General features: G+C 42.1%; 1 protein-coding gene across 1 annotated transcript; it reads left to right on the top strand.

Annotated features, from left to right (window-relative positions):
• Positions 1 to 8680: 8680 nt before the first annotated feature.
• LOC146362612 (sodium-dependent neutral amino acid transporter B(0)AT1-like) lies at positions 8681 to 15639 on the top strand. Its single transcript, XM_084920168.1, has 12 exons — positions 8681 to 8888; positions 10961 to 11101; positions 11194 to 11331; positions 11420 to 11601; positions 12788 to 12898; positions 12984 to 13096; positions 13241 to 13369; positions 13972 to 14128; positions 14276 to 14480; positions 14611 to 14770; positions 15084 to 15246; positions 15496 to 15639. The coding sequence occupies exons 1-12, from the start codon at positions 8690 to 8692 to the stop codon at positions 15637 to 15639; spliced, it is 1842 nt and encodes a 613-aa protein (XP_084776294.1). The 5' UTR covers positions 8681 to 8689.
• Positions 15640 to 21019: the final 5380 nt, after the last annotated feature.

Here is a 21019-nt window from a genome sequence, read left to right as displayed (position 1 = left end):
AGTTCAGAGCTCTTCAGGTACCAAGTCTTGTTAGATAACCTACACCTGGAGGAAGCAAAGTTGATAGTGGACGCTTACCTCCATTCTGCCACGCCCTTCAGTGACACCATGAATGCTCTTAACGACAGGCTTGGGCAGCCCCACCAGCTTGCCCTGAGGAGAATTGCTGCTGTCATGGACTCACCTGACATCCGCCGAGGGGATGCAGCCGCATTCGAGCAATTCTCTCTCCACATCCAGTTGCTCGTGGGCATGCTGAAGACTTTAGGCCCTGATGGGGAGGTCGAACTCCAGTGTGGCTAACATGTGGCTCGACCATTCTGGTCAGGCTTACACCCTGGAAGACCTGGCTACCTGGTTAAAGTATGAATCCTGGTGTCAGGACTATGACGGCTTGCCCACGCCAATGATCACCAAAGAGAAGCCTGATGTCATACCAAGCAAGCGCTCTATTGCGGTTCTTCACGGTGCAGAGAGCACACCAGGTCACTAGGTACCACTCCAAACAAAGCTAGGCAGCAGCCCTACTGCGCCTTTTGCGATAACCATGCCCATCACCTGAGTCAGTGTCCGGAGGTCATCAAGCTGAGTCGCGAACAGCTCACAGACTGGATAAAGACCAACAAGAGGTGCTGGCATTGCGCTCGCTCCCATCAGGCAGCACAGTGTACCCTCAAGTAACCCTGCAGCCTGTGTCAGGGTCGTCATCTGCAGGTCCTTCACAACGTGAATTCTAAGCCCTTAAAGACACATGGCCCAGTGTCTGCTCCCCCACGAGAAGGTGAGAATCCTACGGGCGTCCTGTACCTCGATTGTCCTACAGAGAGCGGCCAAGTCCTGTTAAAGGTTGTCCCAGTCATCCTTCACCATAATGGCAAGACTTTGAGCACTCACGCAGTTTTGGATGATGGGTCAGAGAGAACTATGCTGCTACCCACCGCTGCCCAGACACTTGACCTTCAGGGCATCCCAGAGACACTTCCATCGCGCACTATCAGACAAGATGTGCAAACTCTACATGGCTCGTGTGTCTCATTCGAGATCTCCCCTGGTGGCAAACCTAAGCTGAAGTACAAAGTCCGCAATACCTTCACCGCTACCCGTATCGACCTAGCCGAGCACAGCTACCCTGTGGAGTCCTTGCAGCGGAAGTACAGACACCTCAGAGGCCTGCCTCTCCAGGCCTTCAAGAAGGTCAAACCTCTCCTTCTCATTGGCAGTGACCACCCACAGCTCATCACTCCAACTGAAGCTGTCCGCCTTGGTCCACCGGGTGGTCCTGCTGCTATGCGCACCAGGTTAGGGTGGACACTACAGGGTCCCTCCAGCCTTATCGGTTCCTCTTCGCTGCCACAACAGTGCCTCTCCATGACTGCCATTCCTCCCCAGGTGAGTGAGCTACTCAAACATGTAGAGAAGTTATGGCAGGTAGATGTCGTCCCAGTGCCAGAAGGCAAGGTGGTTACCCGTTCAAGAGAAGATAACTATGCAGTTAGCCTGCTAGAGCAGAAGACAGTTCGTGTAGAAGTCGAGGGCATCCAACGCTATGCCACCCCCCTCCTTCACCGCCAGAACATGCCACACCTTAAAGCTAGCCCTAACGCTGTTGTTCCCAGTTTGAGAAGCGTGGAGAGAAGGCTCCAGAAAGATCCAGAACGAGCTAAGATCTACCGGGCGGAGATAGAGAAGATGGTCCAGGCCGGTTCGGTGGTTACGGTGTCCCCCTCTGAGGTTGCTCAAGCAGATGAGTCATGGTACATCCCTCACCACCTTGTTAGCCACAATGGCAAAGATCGCCTTGTGTTTAACTGTTTGTTCTAGTTCCAAGGCCAAGCCCTCAAGGAACATCTTCTGCCTGGGCCTACCCTGAGCGCATCGCTCCTTGGTGTCCTCCTTCGCTTTCGAGAGCATGCCGTAGCTATTAGTGGTGACATTAAAGGTATGTTCCACCAGATTCGCCTTCTTCCCGAGGATCGTTCCCTCCTGCGGTTTGTGTGGCGGGATCTGCACCCTGAGGAACCTGTGGCTGTTTATGAATGGCAGGTCCTCCCCTTCGGTACAACCTGCAGCCCATGCTGTGCAACCTTCGCTCTACAGCACCACACCAGGGACCACACGGAAGGAGATGATCCGCTACGTCACTCTGTGGGACAGTGCTTCTATGTTGATAACCTTCTCCAGAGTGTGCCAACCCCTGAAGAAGCCCGGGACCTAGTGGACAGGCTAAGCGCCCTCCTGTCTTCTGCTGGATTTGTCCTTCGCCAGTGGGCCAGTAATGAACCCAGCACCATTGGCCACCAACCTGAAGACCTCAGATCCACAAGTGCAGAACTTTGGCTCACTCAAGACAAATCAGACACCTCTGAGCCAACTCTGGGCCTTAGCTGGCACTTCCCCACGGACACCTTGGGTTACAAACACCGCAAAATCAGTTATGGTGCCCCCACTATGCGGAATATTTATAAGGTTCTTGCAAGCCAGTACGACCCACTTGGCTTTATCCTACCGTACACCACCCAAGCCAAGATGCTGGTGAGGCGCCTTTGGGATCAACAGAGCGGATGGGATGACCCGCAGCTTCCGCCAGAGCTACTGCAGCAGTGGGAAACCTGGGAAGAGGGGTTGCCGTTCCTTGCACAAGTCCTGCTTCCTGCCTCCAGGAAGTAACTCACTTGCACACCTGGCGCTATGTGGATTCAGCCCAGAACCCCGCGGATGATATAACCCGTGGAAAGTCCCTTCCAGAGCTGACCAGACCCAACAGATGGAGTCAAAGGCCTCCTTTCCTGCGCCTAGGTCCAGAACAGAGCCTCCTCTAGAGCCAAGCGGCACTGTAAAGAGACCTTTTGTGGAGTTTCTACCACCTTTGACCCCGCCACCTTGAACTTCAGCAAATATGACACCTGGACACAGCTGCTGGAAGCTGCTATTATGCAGTTGCATGGGGCGGCCAAAGGCGGTGGAACTTCCTCGGCTTATGACTATATTCGAGCAGAGATGCACATCCTGAGAGAAGCTCAACAGGAGAGCTTTCCTGAGGAGTATCGACTCCTTAAGCAGGGGAAATCTATCAGTCGCAGCAGTCGTCTCCGTGCACTATCCCCTGAGTTCGACCACGAAAATGAGGTCATCCATGTAGGTGGACGTCTTCGCTGCTCTGAAGACCTCGCCTTTCCCAGCTCCCATCCTTTCGTTTTGGATCCGACACATCCAGTCACCCGCCTGCTCATCCAGGATGTCGACAGTCGCCTGCGGCATCCAGGGCCAGAGAGGGTCTTCGCGGAGATTTGGTGCACTCATTGGATCCTGAGAGGCCGGGAAGCAGTTAGGCATTTTCAAAGGACCTGTCTTGAGTGCCGCAGATGAAGAGCCCGACCAACTGTTCCCAAGGTGGCTGACCTGCCAGTTGCGCGCCTAGGCCTTTACAAACCTGCCTTTTATTCGACAGGCGTGGACTGTTTTGGACCCTTTGAGGTCAAAATTGGGCGCCGGGTGGAGAAGAGGTGGGGCATCATCTTTAAGTGCCTAACTATCAGAGCGGTCCACCTTGATGTCCTAACCTCCATCGATACAGATGCCTTCCTAATGGCACTTCGACGTTTCATTGCCAGGAGAGGAACCCCAGCTGAGCTGTACTCAGACCACAGGACCAACTTCCGTGGGGGAGAAAGGGAACTCCAAGCAGCTTTTACAGCCATGACCTCTGACCTGCAGAAGCTCCTGGCTCCCCAGAAAATCGTCTTCCACTTCAATCCACCAGCGGCTCCTCATTTCGGGGGAGTGTGGGAGCGGGAGATTAGATCTGTCAAGATGGCACTCTACACTACAGTGGGATCCCAACCCCTTCAAGAAGAGGTCCTCAGCACGGTCCTTGTGGAGGTGGAGGGCATCTTGAACTCCAAACCACTGGGTTATGTCCCATCTGACATCAGTGATCCTGATCCAGTGACCCCAACTGCTTTCTGATGGGGCGGCCTGACGGAGAACTTCCTCAAGTGGCTTACCCTAAAGAAGAGCTCCTGAGTTGCCAGAGGTGGAAGCACTCCCAGGTGCTGGCTGACCACTTCTGGTCTCGATTCATCCGGCTGTACCTTCCAAGCCTGCAGCTGCGGCAGAAATGGCAGTCATCCCCCGCGGATGTCACAGAAGGTTTGGTGGTGATGATCGTAGATCCTCAGCTGCCTCGCACTTCCTGGCTCGTGGGTCGCATCTCCAAAGTCCACCCCAGTGCAGACGGGCACATCAGGTCTGCTGACATCAAGGTGAAAGACAGGACCTTCACCCGACCTGTGGCGAGGCTGGTGGCACTGCCTGCCCTCCCGGACGAAGACAGAAGGCAATCATATTGACTTTGTTTGTAAAGTTGCCTTTTGTTGTGAGCAGATGTACTCCATACATTTGGGGGCGGCTGTACAAAAGGCCCCATAGTTACGGTTGTTGTTCAGTTGTTAGTTCACCTGTAGTTTTTTAGAGTGGCCAGTAGAGGTCACCCCACCGCTTTGTATGAGAGAGACTGTGGGCAGGGAGAAACGTGGGCAAGGCACCTGAGCTTTTCTGCTCTGGAATGAAGTGCTCATTCCGTGAAAAGTGTGCGTTAATGAGCAACGTAAGTTTGTGATGTGTGAGGATGTGATAATAAGATGTGTTTGGGACTGTAACTGAGGTTAGGGGGGAAATTACTATGTTTCTGTCTGTGCCGCTAGCGGGCGCTAGGCTAAGCTGAGCTAACTCTCCTGCCATGTGGTTGGGTATAACTGTGTACTGGGTTAGCTCTCTCAGTGGGTCTATACGTGAGTCGTGGGTAATATATGGCCTATGGCAGGGGTCTGCAACCTTTAACACCCAAAGAGCCACTTGGACCCGGTTTCCACGCAAAAGAAAACACTGGGAGCCGCAAATACTTTTTGACATCTAAAATGAAGATAACACTGCATATATTGTTTTTTTAACCTTTATGCTTTGTATGAACAACTAAAGTAAGTAAGTAAAGTTTATTTATTAAGCGCTTTTCACAGACAGGCAGTCACAAAGCGCTGTACACAAATATTAAAATAAACAATACAATCAATAGACATTATACACAATGTAAAAGATCAAATGTAAATAAAGAATATAAAATACGTAGATCAACAAAAGGCTTGTTTGAAAAGAAAAGTTTTTAACTGCTTTTTAAAAGAATCCACAGAACAACTAAAGTGTTGCTTATGAAATCCATGAAGTGCTACCGAGAAAATTACATTTTATTTATGTAATTAACACATTCTGAACTCTTAAAGAAATATAACAAAAGGAAAGACACCCAGCTGAACTAAAATGATCCATGTAGCAAACAAAAACTGTTGTGAGCCGCCACCCTTATATTGCCTTTGGGCTTTTGGAGCCTTGGCCTGACTTTTAAAAAGTAATTGGAAAAAAGCACTATGCTGCTAAAAAAAAAAAAAAAAAAAAAGATATTTGCAAAATTCTGCCTAAATATGTATTTTACCTGGTTAATATGTGTGGCGGGGCGTGGTCTGCAGTGCCTCTGTATGGGAGTCGGACGCACCGGAGCGGCACCCGCAATCACGCCTCGCCGCCTTAAAGCCTGTGCTCTCTATGCTGTTGTGTTGGTATGTGTCGGGCTGTGAGCTGAAAAGCTACAGCCGGCTGTATGCGTACAGCAACCATGTGTGAAAAGCGGTCAATAAAGAGATGCTGAAAAGCATGTTCATGCAAACATCGTCGGGTCTGTCGCGATATGTTTACAATAAGACTTATGGTCCCGAACCTCTGCGCACAGCGTCTGCAAATCGGGGCTTTCATCTTTACGCAGGACTGTAAGCTGTCATCTGTGGGGCGTGAGCTGTGTTTGTTTTTAACATAGTTCACGGTGGAGAATAGCTGCCGACATAATGTGGATCCGAAGATCCATAATTGGCCTACCTGGGGTGGAAAGTCTCGATAAATGCACGGCGTTTCGGCTTCCGCGAGTGTGATGCTTATTTTGAGCGATGAAAAAATAATAAGATATAATTTAATTTTTATATTTCAAAATCACAATAATCTTCCAATTTAGAACTACAAGTTAAAAAAAAGAACTAAACACAAATAAAATACACTTCAGCTAAATACGTCTAATTTATTTTCCCAAACCACCCGGAGCCGCAAAATAAAGACTAAAGAGCCGCATGCGGTCGACACTCCGGGGAGTGGTAGCGGCAAATCTGAACTAGCATCCTACAGTCCTCCCAGTCCAAGCTATCTACCCAACAAAATGCCTCAACAAACAATCAACGTATCTTTAAATAGCTGCATGCCTTATGACAAAACTAGCAAACGCTGGGGGGAACTAACTAATGCAGTGACACATTGTTTAGCCAGGGACATGATGCCTATTCAGAGTGTGGAAAGAGAAGGTTTCAAAAAGATGCTTAAAACGTTCAATCCACGCTACAAGCTACCCACCAAGAAATACTTCTCTAAAGTCGCCTTGCCCGCTTTATATGAAGAGATCCGTACTGAGGTGTCAAATGCGTTATCTTCAGTGGAGTTTTTTGCGTCCACCACGGACACGTGGTCAAGCCGAACATCGGACCCCTACATGAGCCTCACAATACATTACGTGGACAAAGACTGGAAGCTACAAAACAAGTGCCTCGAAACAAGTTTTTTCCCCGAGGGCCATACTGGGGAAAATATAGCCAAAGTCTTAAAAGAGTTCCTCAGCTCAAACAAGTGTGTGTGTGCGGACAGACAACGGCTGTGTCCCAATTCAGGGTCTGCACGCTTGAAGTACGCATTTTAAGTGCGATTACGTCACCGCCACGACGACGGCTGTCCCAATTCGAAGTGTACTTCAAATGCATACTCCAAATGCGCCGTCGATTTCCCCAAATATCAAGCGTGGTCCGGTGCGCGCTTCGTGGTCCCATATATCCCATAATTCATAGCGCAGCGGTGGGTGTGGATAATTTTGCCGCAAAATACGGCAGAAGGGAGCGGCCAAGAGTGAACTGTCAAAAGTAAGTACTGAATATGATGTCACTTATTTATGTGCGAATGTTTAATAACGAAGAACATTAAAACATCGCTGTTGGCCACATGTCGGCAAAGTTGTGTGACATTAGTGATGTTTGTACTGTCAGCGTTAACTTGGTTTTAAAGCCTCTACTGATATATATATATATATATATATATATATATATATATATATATATATAGCATATTATATTTACATTACCACAGTGAGATGATTTTAGTCTCATGAACAACATCAGCTAATTGTTATTTACTAACTAATCATGAAATAACTGTTCGGTACAGGAATGAAGCCCAACAATCATGTTTTACAGTCCCGTGGTCTCAGCCTCAGATACTCAACTAATCAAAGTGATGTCATGACAAAAATGAATGACCAACAAAACATTTTTTCTCCTTCATTTCTGTCAAACAATGCTGTATGTGACGTTTCTCGCGGTTAGTATCATGGTTGCTAGGCAACCTGAGCAGCACGGCGAAGGCTAGACCGTTCCATTTCACAAGCCTCTCACTTCCGCACTTCTCGTACTTATAGTACGCACCGTACGTAGTACGCGTAGTGCACGTACTTCAAGCGTGCAGACCCTGAAAGGTTGCCGATCCCTGGTTTATGTTGATGTGCTGTGTTTGGTTTGGTTGCATTATGTTCAGTCATCTCCCCTTTGGTCTTGTCTGCCCAAACCACAGTGGCCCTCATTTCCTTAGTTGTGACTAATTAGTGCTCACTCAAACAAAATTTAGCCCCGGATACAAATTTGTCTTCAGTCACAGTTCTGCACGGGAGATGAATGCTGATTATGGCACATGATACAAACACAAAGGGAAAACGTAACATTTGTAGGGATGATGAAATGAACTTAATATACAAGAAAAGCAAAGAAATTGGATTTATAATAGACGCTCATTTAAAAACATAAATGTTAATAATTACTATGTGTTTCACGATATCTGTCTAACATTTTGTTCAGACATATATACATACATATGCTATCCTTATTATAGTAAGATTATTATTATTATTATTTTATTATAAGATTATTCTGTTTATCTTATGTTAGCAAAAGAAAACATCTGATAAAGGAGATTAAGCACAGTACTAAAGTCTAAAATGATTAAATACACACAACACAAATTTAAAGACTGCAGCTTTTTGTGCGTTTGTGTGTTTTGCTGATTGCCCATAATTGTGACATGGGTAAAACCCAATGCCAATCAATATAAGCTATAGATATTAAAAAACAGTTATAGTCAGTTAAAAATCTTTGTGGTTCAGTTTAGATTGTGGTTCAAGCAATGATTTAGTGTTTTAGTGAGAAGAAATGTGCTACAAAAAGTGATGAAAATAAAACTGATGCTTAAAATAAAAAAGAGTTCTGACCATAGCAACATGAGAAATGGCCTTTTGCTCCTATTTCTGTTCTTTTAAATGTTTATGTAGACTGTTAACTAATTTGTAATAAAACTAAGAAACTCAACGGCTATAAATGAAGAAGAAAGTACAGAGTGTGCCTGTGTCTGGTTAATCTGCCCAACACTGCAGATAAAGTAAAAGGTCATAAATCGTTTCATGATTACCCGACAAGCCTATGGGGGCGCACACACATGCACTCCCCCCTGACAAACGCTTCACCAGAAGTAGACACAACGTGCGCTTCAGTACACAGTGGACACCATGAGACTGGTACTTCCTAACCCAGGACTGGATCTCAGAATCCCCAGGCATGAAGATCTGGAGAGGATGGAAAAACAGGAGGCTGCAGACAGACCCAAGTGGGACAACAAAGCTCAGTATATACTAACCTGTGTGGGGTTCTGTATCGGTCTGGGTAATGTTTGGAGATTCCCTTACTTATGTCAGAGTCATGGAGGAGGTAAGCTAAGACAGAAAGGGCAAGATAACATATCTGGTTAATAATCAGACAATTTAGTGATTTACTGATTTTAAAAAATGTGTGTTTGTGGTATACAGGAATTAATTTTAATATTAATATAATAATTATTATTATTATTAATAATATTAATATGCTTTTCTCTAAATAATTAAAACTTTAACTGCAACAAAATCACTGGACCTTTGTACCAACACTTAAATGGAGTTAAATTGTCACCAATTCATTAATACCCTTAGCTGAGTGCCCTTAGGTTTGCAGTCAAGCTGCATTAATGATTATACACCGAGATGTCCCCTGAGTCCAGCTGGTTAAGTTAAAACACAATCTTAATTATGTAATGAGAGGTGTTGACTTTTATGCAGTTACCTTATTGCACTCAAATATTTTTAAAATATGCATTTATTTTGTAATTTAATCATTCTTTTTAAATCGTTAACTCGAGCACAGTATCATGAGCTATAGCAACGAGTGTCCTTTCTGTGCAATAGTGATGGTGTATACTGATTAATACAAAACAGCAATGTGACCTTTCAGGTTGCACTGACACGAAATCTTATTTTTAGCCTACAAAAAAAAGTGCTAAATATAGCCAAACACATCTATGACTAACCATAGTGATAAACGTCGCCCATTGTATTTGTACATAAGAGCATATCTAACTTTTAGGGCCACACAGTTGTAAATGGCTAACTGCTATTAATAACTTTTATTAGAAGATGTTTTAAATTATCATAAATATGTTGAATTTTGAACATTTTTAAGTTGCTACACACTTCATCGTGTTGTCGCGTTATCAGACAGAATCAGACAAATGGACACTTGTCAAAAACATAAAGCATTAAAATGTAGACTAACAGAAAACACTTCATTTAACAAACTCAGAGCATTGTTCAAAAAACAAAAATAAACCCACACAATCTGATTATCAGTCCACTTCTTGTGTAATTTGGAATACTTAGCCTTCATGTACATGGATAAACTGAAGGGTTAGACGTATCTCTGGGGTCCTGTGTCAAGTTCTTGCTGGATCTGTTTTCTATTTATTCAGGACGTGACTTTCAGGTACTGTTCATCAACAAATCATTATTCCTCCACCACTGTGGCAGCTGGTATGAGGTCTTTGGGCTCATATGCTGTGTTAATGGCCAGACATCTGCACTTTGGGTTTTTTTCTGTCCAGCGTACAACGGCCCTCTTTTACTGATATGTCTAATATGACAAAATTACCATCAGATTTATGAAATGCACAAAGCAGTCTGTTTTGTTCTTACCATCATGCATAAATTGAATCTGAATCATTCTGAACTAAATCCAATTTTTTCCATTAAATAGACACACTTGCCTCTAGGTGAAGCAAAGAAAGTGGTGATGATGTAGCAAGGGAGGAGCCTGCATCACCATGCCAAGAAAGCAGAAACTGAAACTATTAAGTCCAAAGAGGAAGCACAGCTTTCCATTGGAGTGATAAAAGTGTCAAAAATGTAAAAGAAAAAAAAAAGAGCCTCTGGCTGAAAAAATGAAAGTTCTGAATATAATTTTTCCTGAGATGATCGCTGTGACTCAAGTAAGAAAAAGATTGGACATCAAACCCGATATGTTAAAACACTAATAGACTACAAGAAAAACAAGAAAACACCTTGTGGTCGGTTAGACCGAAATGAGAAACCCACTGTGTTTAAGAAAAAAAAGCAAAGAAATTAGACTTTAAATGATGACATCCAGCAATGATAAGTAATTTTAATAAGACGATTAGTAGTAGTAACAGTATTAGTGGTGGTATTTAAATTTTCTAAGAGAACCTGGCCGTTGTTTGTTCACATGAATGGTTAGAGGCAGTTTAGATTTATTCATATAGCACAGGCTAATTCAGTTAATAAAGCACTGATTTGAGAATAAAACATTCATGTGCATGACTTACACCCATGACAGTCGTGTATGTCTGTCATGGCATTAGTTGTTCTCCAGAATTCTGTGCTTGAAAACAGTTGTGTGTTACTTTCACCTGTTAACGGTATACTAACAATCTCTCACCTACTTAAATATATTTGCAGGTGCATTTTTGATTCCTTACCTAATTCTGCTGGTGCTAGAAGGAATGCCTCTCTTACTGCTAGAGTTTGCTATTGGGCAGCGCCTTAGAAAAGGCAGTGTGGGAGTGTGGCGGGCCATCAGTCCATATCTGACAGGTGTTGGTAAGTAAAATGGTCCCTGCAAAAAAAACAAAAATACCCTAGTGTATGGTTTTCAGTGATTGTGATGATAGATGATTAATGCTGTCCCTCAGGTATTGGCTCCATGTTAGTGTCCTTTATGGTTGCCCTGTACTACAACACCTTAATTGCCTGGATCATGTGGTATTTCTTCAATTCCTTTCAAGACCCATTGCCTTGGACTAATTGTCCTCTCAATGAAAACAGGACAGGTATTCATACACTGATTTTCATCCCACACACACAAATCATAGCATCTGTTTTGCTATGTTTAAGAGTGTTTTTTTTTTCCCACTTTAGGATTTATACCAGAATGCCAGCAGAGCTCCACGGTGGACTACTACTTTTACAGAGTCACTCTGAATGCTTCTAACTCAATAGCAGACTCTGGAGGACTCCAGTGGCCCATTATAATATGTCTGTTAGCTGCCTGGACAGTTGTTTGTATCTGCTGCATACGAGGGATCAGTACTTCAGGCAAGGTTTGTAGAACCTTAAATAAAATGATCACTCTTTACTCTGCCAATTTTCCTATTTTATTCATTAACGTGAGTATCCATCCCTCCATCCATCCATCAGTTTTCTTCTGCTTATCTGGGGCCTGGTCGTAGGGACAGTACCCTAAGCAGAAAAGCCCAGATCTCCATCTCCTTAGGCATCTCCTCCTTATCTGGGGAAGTGCAACACAATCCTGGTCCAGCCGAGAGATGTAACCTTTCAAACATGTCTTGGGTCTGCCCAAGGGCCGGGGTCCGGAAAGAAATGCCAGGGAAACCTCACCCAGGTGGCCCCTGGAGGCATCCTAGTCAGATGCCCGAACCTCCTCAACTGGCTCCTTTCGATGTGGAGGAGTGGCAGCTCTACTCTGTGCCCGTCTCAAATGACTGAGCTCCTCACATTATCACTAAGGGAGAGAGACCAGTCACCCTTTGGGGAAAGCTCATTTCTCCAGCTTGTACCCACAATCTCGTTCTTTCCGTCATTACCCAGAGCTCGTGACCTTAGGTGAGGGTAGGGGACGTAGATCGACCAGTAAATCATCAGCTTCGCTTTTACACTCAGCTTTCTCTTCACCACAACAGTCCGGTGCAGCGTCCACATCACTACAGATGCCGTCAGAGCCATTTGTTAATCTCTCGCTCCCCTCACTCGTGAACAAGACCCCGAGATACTTAACTTCCTCCACCTGGTGCAGTAATTCGTCCCTGACTTAGAGTGGGCACTGCTCACTTTTCCAGCTGAAATCCATGGCCTCTCATTTCAAGGTGCTGATTCTCATTCCTGCTGCTTCACATTCAGCTGTGAACTGCTCCAGAGTAAGCTGGAGGTCTTCACCTGATGAAGGCAACAGGGCCACATCATTGGCAAAAAGTAGTGATGAGATTCTTAGACCACCAAAGTGGAAGACTTCCACCACAAAGCTGATTAATCTAATGTATTTTTAAAATCTGGAATTTTAAAAAGACATTTAATATGATGCATTGATAGCATTAAGCTTAAAGCCCATCGTTGAAGCTATTTCTGGACGGCGTAAAGTCAACATTCATGAATAGGTTTCCACAAAAAAAGAAAGAAAAAGCATTGTAAATTATGAAATTTTGTATGCTAATTGTTATAGCTACATTTCCATCCCACAAGTTGTTCCACTCTCATTTCTAATGTCCTCAGGCAGTCTACATCACAGCCATCTTGCCATATATAGTGCTGGCCATCTTCCTGATCCGAGGACTGACTCTTAAAGGAGCCCTGAGTGGAATAAAGTTCCTCTTCACACCAGATGTATGTTTCAAATCTTGATTTTTTTTTTTTAAAGTATGAATTTAAAGGTCAGAAATACATGTCAGTGCGTGTCTCCCTCTTGCAGGTGGAAGAGCTGATGAATCCAACTACTTGGTTGGATGCAGGTGCACAGGTCTTTTATGCTTTTGGCTTAGCGTGGGGAGGGCTGATTTCCTTCTCAAGCTACAACCCTGTTCAGTAAGGAACTGCACTTTTAGCATTTGGTTCACTTTAATTTAATTTCTTTAAAAAAAATAGGCAAAATAAGTCATTGAAAAATGTTCCAAAAACCAAAGTCAGGCTGTTGTTTCCTTGTTCTTTTTGCACATTTAATTTCCAAAGCAACAACTGTGTGCAAGACTCTGTGATCCTGTCTGTGGTAACTGGCCTCACCTCAGTCTATGCAGCCACAGTGACCTACTCCATCATTGGCTTCAGGGCCACTGAGAAATATGACACCTGTATCAACGAGTGAGTAAAGCTCATTTTAAGAAAAAGTTTACTACTTTTTGGTAAAAGGCACTAAACTTACTGACCAGGAATTTAACAACCCTGTGACGTCCAGGTACCCCTACCCCTTAACACCATGCTTTCAGCAAATGTAATTGGCATCTTTTGAAAAAAATTTTCTCCCAAGTCTTGTAAAAAACAAACATTCTTGCTTTAGCACAACAGAACTATTCGCTTCTTTTCTGCAAAACATTGAGTTAAGGTTGTAAAGGTTTTTATCCTCTTTGTTGACTTCACAGTGTTCAGTTATAGGTACAAAGGTTTTAAAGTCAGTCTAATGAGATCTTCATCATTGCAAGCAGTCTGCCAGTAGACATGACACCAGCTGGTTTGTCAGTCAGCACACAGCACCACAACATCCTTATATATTCACATCAAGCTATGGCAAAATATGTGTTTAATGTGACTAGAAAATGTTAACATGCTTAACTCAATTGTGGGGATGGTAAGAATACCTGATGAACACCTGCATTTGTGCATTGCCATTATAAACATATCTAAGCATATCCTTTAAGTAGATAATAGTAACCCCGAATTACTAATCTGATGTAATTTCTCATCAGAAACATCAGGACGTTACTAAATGGATTTGAACTCCCTGAAGACAGCATCACTGCCAGCAACTACAATGCAGCCCTTCATCATCTGAACAGCTCCAATCCAGATACTGTTTTTGGACTGGATATTAAAACTTGTGACTTGCAGAAACTCCTCAGTGAGGTGCCTATTTTAATGAAAATCTATTAAGTTCCCATGTTATTATTATTATTATTATTATTATTATTATTATTATTATTATTATTATTATTATTATTATTATTATTATTATTATTATTTTATATTCTAATCTGCATTGCATTTGTTCAGGGAGTGGAGGGAACAGGTCTGGCCTTTATTGTCTTCACTGAGGCCATTACCAAAATGCCGGGTTCCCCAGTCTGGTCTGTCCTGTTTTTTATCATGCTTCTCTGCCTCGGACTCTCAACACTTTTTGGAAACATTGAAGGAGTCGTAGTCCCTTTGAAAGACTTGAATTTATTTCCCAAAAAATGGCCCCATGAAATATTGACTGGTAACTTAGCTTTATTTTATTTTATTTTATCTACATTTGATGCATTCCTCAGAATTTTACATTTAAATTGAACATTTTTAGAGTTTCTTGCTGGATTTTTAACATAAGATCCATTGTTCTTATTTTTTAGGAGCAACATGTTTTGTATCCTTCATCATCTGCCTCCTGTTTGCACAACCATCAGGAATTTATTGGTTAACTCTCTTTGATAACTTTGCTGGATCTGTTCCACTGCTGACTATTGGATTGTTCGAGATGATAGCTGTTGTTTACATCTATGGCATTGACAGGTTAGTGGTGCTTCCATTAATTTCAGCTGCATATTTGGAAACTCAAGTAAAGTGTCAAGACAAGTAGCTTTACGTTTCACTACTATTAAGCTGCATAAGCTAGCTCAGCTTTCTGCAAAGCACAAACAACAACGGGGTTAGCTTGGTGCAGGCATTTCAGCACATATCAAGCTAAAACAAACAGTTCAGGTATTAAGGGAAATACCTGAACTTAGACATTAAGATTCTTTGTCCGTTTGGAAAAGCAGCATCAAAAAGTGGTAATTTTTGTATAACATGATGTGAAGCTAACTGAAATTTTCTTGTTTGGCAGGTTCAATGAGGACATAAAGTTCATGGTTGGGCGAAAGCCCTCTATTTTCTGGCAGATTACGTGGCGATTTATCAGTCCTCTGATTGTCCTGGTTATTTTGGTTTTCTACCTGGTGACTCAAGCCCAAAAGCAGCTCAACTATCTAGTCTGGGACATAAATTCTGTAAGTTTGCAACCACCATCCTAGTCACTGAATCAACTTAAGCACGTCCTCTTTGTTTTGCTTTGTATCTTAATGTTCACTGATGCAATTATATGGCATCCCAAATGTTTATATTTATCATCATAAGTAAAGTCAAAAGACAATAAGCAAATTGGCAGCAGTCACACATAGCTTACCAGTTTGAAAAGTTATTGCATAAACTTCCATTTAATAATAGGTTGTTGGATTTTTTTCATTGTTTTTTTACAGGAGACATTTCCAGCTTTGACATCAATACCCTACCCCTCATGGATCTATGCTGTTATCTTCCTCTTAGCAGGAGTCCCCTGCCTGGTAGTGCCTATGTATGCATTATGTCGGCTGATCTTTGTTTGCTACAAGAAAAAAATGTAATCCAGACTATAAATGAATACATCAGAGAACAAAGCAGAATTCAGGATTATTTAACAGCGCGTCCTGCATCCAGCATCACGCCAAAACATGTAATAGGCATGTTGGTCCACGGTGTCACGCTTTGCAAGAGTGAAATGGACACACGTGCAGTAATTTGCAATAGTGGCAGAGGGAGGTATTTTATCTCAAGCCACAATGAAAATAATCATGGGAACGCATTTGAACAGACATTACTAACACATTTAAATGTAAACACACATTAGCCACCTAGCTTAATCTGGCTATTAAAGGACCCTGGTATACTTCATACTTCACTTCATTTTTCACTAGCGACTTCTTGGCCTTAAATATATTATCTCCCCCTGCTGGTACTGCAACTTCTGCACGGTGGACCGGCGTGTCTATTACATTGCTGCTGTGATACCGGGTTCATTACGAAATCTATTAACTGTTTGGTAATAATCATTGCCAACAAAAAAACACATTGACAGTGAATTATAGTTTGGTAAATAGATCTCATTAGTCTGTGTAATAGATATTTATTTGATAAATTGTATTTTGGAGTGGGCAGCACAGCTGTGAGGTGATGATTAGCACTGTTGATTCAGAGCAAGAAGGGTTGGGTTAAAACTATTAGGCTACTTCAGAATATATTGCATTGAATTATACTGAATATGTTACTTTCCAGACCTTTTGTTGAGGATATTCTCGAGCTACACCCCCGTAACTTCTTATTACATGCCCATGTTATAGAAGAATAGTTTTTAACCTTGTTGTAGATTTGAGGAAACCTATAAAATTGATGTCTGCATGCACTTAAGCTGTTATGAAGGCCCCACACTAAGAAGCTTTTTAAAGCTGACCCATCTGTATATGTGTTTACACTGTCATGTGAATAAGAAACAAGCATCGCACAGGTCAGAGAAAAACTAGATAGACTTCAAGGAATTAAAAGGGTATGTAGTAGCCAGGTGCTGCTGATCAAATGCACTTGATTATCTGATCATCAGCAGCCTTGATGCATGCTCAATTGTCAAGACTGCTAATTAAACACCAAAAGGTTGATTCTGTTCATCTGGCTGTAGTGTTTTCAGTGGGAGAAACATTTCGTCACTCATCCAAGTGACTTCTTCAGTCTCAGCTGACTGCAGGTTTCCCCAACATAATAAACAGTACATTTGCATAATGACTGAAACTACCTCACTGAATAAACAATGAACGGTGCGATCAGTTCCTTAATCATTAATATGTAAATTGTCATGACCACTGATCAACAACCACTGTCCAGGAGTCAAGGAGGTCTTTGCTATGAGTTTAATTTCCAAGATCTACATTTGATGCATTGACATGCTACCAGCCTTTCTTTGCTTTGTACTATCTCTCCTTTCTTTTATGGAACCCTGTCTTTACTTTTAATGAAGTCATCCAACAGTCTCTTTCTCCTGCAGTGGTACCGCTCCCGACCAAACCATTCCTTGAAATAAAGATATGAGATACCGCTTTTTAAAACTAATGCTAAGACATATATATGTTTATAAGTGCTTTGCGAAGCAAATATTCTTTTATGGTGATAGGCTAATAATTTTCATTTAAAAAGTGACTAATTGACAGATTCATTTCCTAAAGCACCTAGAAAATAGTAGAACAGACAACAGTTGTTAAGGAAATTCATCCTGAGGTTTGACTGCGTCGTGCACAGAGAAACTGCAACAAACCCAAGAACTATAGACTCTACAGGCCTCAGTTAGCATACATTTGACGTATTAAGGAGCGCTATTGCTGTATATAATTGTGCAAGTTTTAATATTTGATCTGTTTATATGTCCGCTATACTATGTTGCTATATTAATCTTCAAATGTGTCCTATTAAATCAACGGTGCTGTTTTTGCTTTTATTCCTGTGGCTTTGTCTCTTCTGTTTATAACATTTTTGTAAGCTTTGAATGAAATTTGTGTGAAATTATCACATTGAAAAACTGAATGGTTATAGACAAAAGTCAAAGGTACAAATTGTGTCCCGGTTAAAATGTATAGCAATATTCAGTATTACCATGTTCTCCTATTTGCACTCCAGGTGACATATTTCAAAAGAATTGTGTGCTATATAACTTTAAAATGTACAGGAAATTTTTACATACATACAAGGACTTTGATATAAATGAACAATTAAGCCTTTAGGGAAGTCATCTAAGCATGTCAATTGAACTAATTATTATTTTCATAGAAAAAAAATCAGCAATCATTTTTTTTATAAACTAAGAAATTGTTGTTATCTTTTTTGGGGAACCATTATACTTTCTCCAGTTTTGAACAAAGATATATGCATAAAATAAGACAGATTAATTTTCCACTTATCATCAGTTTCTTTTGATGTTTTACATTAAAATTGTGATCATCATTCCAATAGAAATTTGTGCAAGTGAACTTGATATTATCATATCAAGGACAATAAAAGATCAACTGCAGACAGTATAATAAACATTTATGAACTGAACTTTTGCAGATGAGAAAGCAAATTCCACCATAATGTGTTTGAACATTACCCTAAACATAATTTAACTTACAACACTGGTTGTTTCACATCTCTTTCAAATGAAATGCAGACTTGGTGAAAACTGATGCCTCAACAATAATAGTAGAATAACACTGGAGGGTAAAGTTTTGTGAACGTGTCTCATGAAGGCATGCAAATTGGAGATCAGCTGATAGTTAGATCGGTTTTGCCTGAGTGCTGAACGTCAAAACAGCCAACCTTCTGGGCAGGAGCATTTTCAAGGACTTTTTAAATGGGGACACTGCACGATGTGTCAATGTGATGCTGAAAAATGAAGCTGTGGCCAATTGCACTTTTTCCAGATGGTATTGCACTGTGGTTCATAATCCGATGGTACTTTTCTGTGTTCATACTACAGTTCCAGTAATTGTGACAAGATCCCAACAACACTGGTTAAAATGAAGCTCCAAACTATGACAGTCTCCACTGTGTTTTATGGTTGTCAACACTCACTGTTGTACCTGTCAATGACCTTCTCCATAAATAATGAAAATTATATGACATGAAAATTTGATTCAATTCAGTACTTGTATAATTTGGCATACCTCAGACTTTTCTTCCTGTTTTGCTTCTGCTCAGAAGTCCTGAGTAATCTGTTTTGTTTTACTTCCTTAAGAACGGTTTCTTGACAGTCACGCTTCCAGTGATTAGGTCTTCATGTTGTCACTTCCCTACTGTCGTCTTACCATTTTGTATCAAAGAGGCATAGGTTTTAGTTGTTTATTTTGTAAGAACAAGAAAACATCATCATTATCATCATCATTTATTTATATAGCACTTTAAAAACACACCTGGTAGACCAAAGTGCAGTACAAATATAAATATAGTAATACAATAGGAAAAACCAAACATAGCAATAAAATTAATAAAAATGTCAGTTGCCCCCAGAGTTAAAAGCCAGGGAATAAAAATCTGGACTTAAAAACTGGCACTGATGTAACTTGTCTAATATGGAGAGGAAGATTATTCCAAAGCATCGGAGCCGCAATAGAGAACGCTCGGTCTCTATGCCATGCACAATCTCAAGAAACTGCTTTTGGGAAGCCCTGGAATAATTACGGGGTACAATAAGTCCAGTGTTTACATTGTAAAAACAGCTTGCTGCTTTATTATGGGGTCAGAACTGAGTGTGAACTGAACTTCACAGGGTCCTTCTTTTAGAGGTTTGTCAGGTTAAAAATATGTTGGAATGATTATGCCTCTTCTTTCTGAAAATTACTCAGGACTCTTGGGTAGAAGCCCCTGGTACTTCTATGTTCTTGTGCTATTTCTTCCTGATGTTGCCATATGCCAGGATTGCCTCATTTATCACATCTGAGGTCTCCTGCTTCTTGTCAGGCACTACTATGTGTGGTTGGTCAGCCAGCAGCTGCTTCTCTGGCTAAAACTCAAGTTCCTGTTGCTTTGAAATACTTCTCATTGATTCTCCTATCGGGACTGGGGACTTTCTTGTCCACAAGCAGCACAGACGTTCATGTACACTATCCTAGCCACTTGGTTGTGCTTCTCATGTACTCAGTCGAACTTTCTCTTACATCCTGCCGCTATATGTTGGACTATCTCAGGGATACCTTTGCACAGCCTGCAGCTTGGGTCCTGCTGGCTGCTCTTTGGTTTCGAGATATCTGCTACTTCCTCTATCTGTTGATGGTATGTCTCAAGGAAGGACTTGATCTTCCATGATACTTCCTCATCACCATCTGTCTTCAGTTGATTTCTGGGGTCATCTTCCCGATGTATTTGCAGATGCTCTGTGTTTCATTCTGGATTGTGTCTCTAACCCTCACTAATCCTCACCCACACTCTTCCTATCATTGAGCTGGCTTCTCAGCACATTACCTTCTACAGCTGTTTGGCTGTGGCTGACCTTCATGGGTCTTTATCTTGGCTCACATCAGTCGGAGGGATACGCAGGTACTTGTAGCTGTTCCTTATGTCCACTATCTCCTGTTTTTGAAAACATTCAGCCATAGTATCCAGCCCAAATGGCATTCATATGTCCTCGCTCTAGAGCCTTTTGCGTTGGAGCAGTAAATCGATGTCTTGCTTGTTCCTGGCATCCATCTTAACGTCAGCTTTGTACAGGAGGCGGCTGATGGTCGCTCCACTCCTGAATCAGCATATAGTGACAAGCTGGCTTAGGGGGTTGAGGCCTATGCAAAACAGCAATGGGGACACTGCATCACCTTGTTATCTTCTGCAGTTAATGGTGATTTGTATGATTGCCTTGGAGATGGCCATGGAATATCCAAAGATGATGCACTTTTTACTTTTTGTTTGTTTGTTGTTGTTTTTTTTACTTTTAATGTGTTTGAACCTGGTGGCATGATTCTAAGCAGGTGGGTTCTAGGAGTTTTCATCTCAGTTTCCACTCTAATTTTAACTCATTGAATAGCTGGCTTGGTTTTAGAGCCTGTTCCTACCACACATGACTCCCTTTGAATTCTTCCACCATTAACTGTGAGCACTCAGTTATCATCATCACATAATAGGCTGCATATCAAAGTTCCCTGCAAAGTTCATGTACTCCCTTATCAGCTCCTGGAAACAATATGACTTCTCCTGGGTGACTGAGTTGCAAAATGGGATTACAGGTGATCAGTAGATTCAAGCACTGTGAGGATTATTGAGAGCTACCATGCCATTGTTTATGATTAATGTTTGATTAAAATTTGTGACTTATACAGTACAGACACAGAGTGCACATTTGCTTATCAGTGCAAATGTGCACTCTGTGCACTTATCAGATAAAGCAAAAGATCATAAACTTGTTTCAACCCAGGCTTATGCTCATAATAAGCTCTCACTTTGACTTTCCAGAACCAT

The sequence above is a fragment of the Perissodus microlepis genome, chromosome 22, assembly GCF_051167445.1.
Source record: "Perissodus microlepis isolate ML-2025 ecotype Zambia chromosome 22, ASM5116744v1, whole genome shotgun sequence".
NCBI lineage: Eukaryota > Metazoa > Chordata > Actinopteri > Cichliformes > Cichlidae > Perissodus > Perissodus microlepis.
This window is presented reverse-complemented; position numbering and strand designations above follow the sequence as displayed.

Excerpts from the sequence above, each read along its gene's own strand:
- LOC146362612 (XM_084920168.1), top strand. The coding sequence starts at position 8,690 with ATGAGACTGGTACTTCCTAACCCAGGACTGGATCTCAGAATCCCCAGG. Across the intron at positions 12,899-12,983 it reads AGTTCCTCTTCACACCAGAT|GTGGAAGAGCTGATGAATCC; the intron begins GTATGTTTCAAA and ends TCCCTCTTGCAG. Across the intron at positions 14,771-15,083 it reads TACATCTATGGCATTGACAG|GTTCAATGAGGACATAAAGT; the intron begins GTTAGTGGTGCT and ends CTTGTTTGGCAG.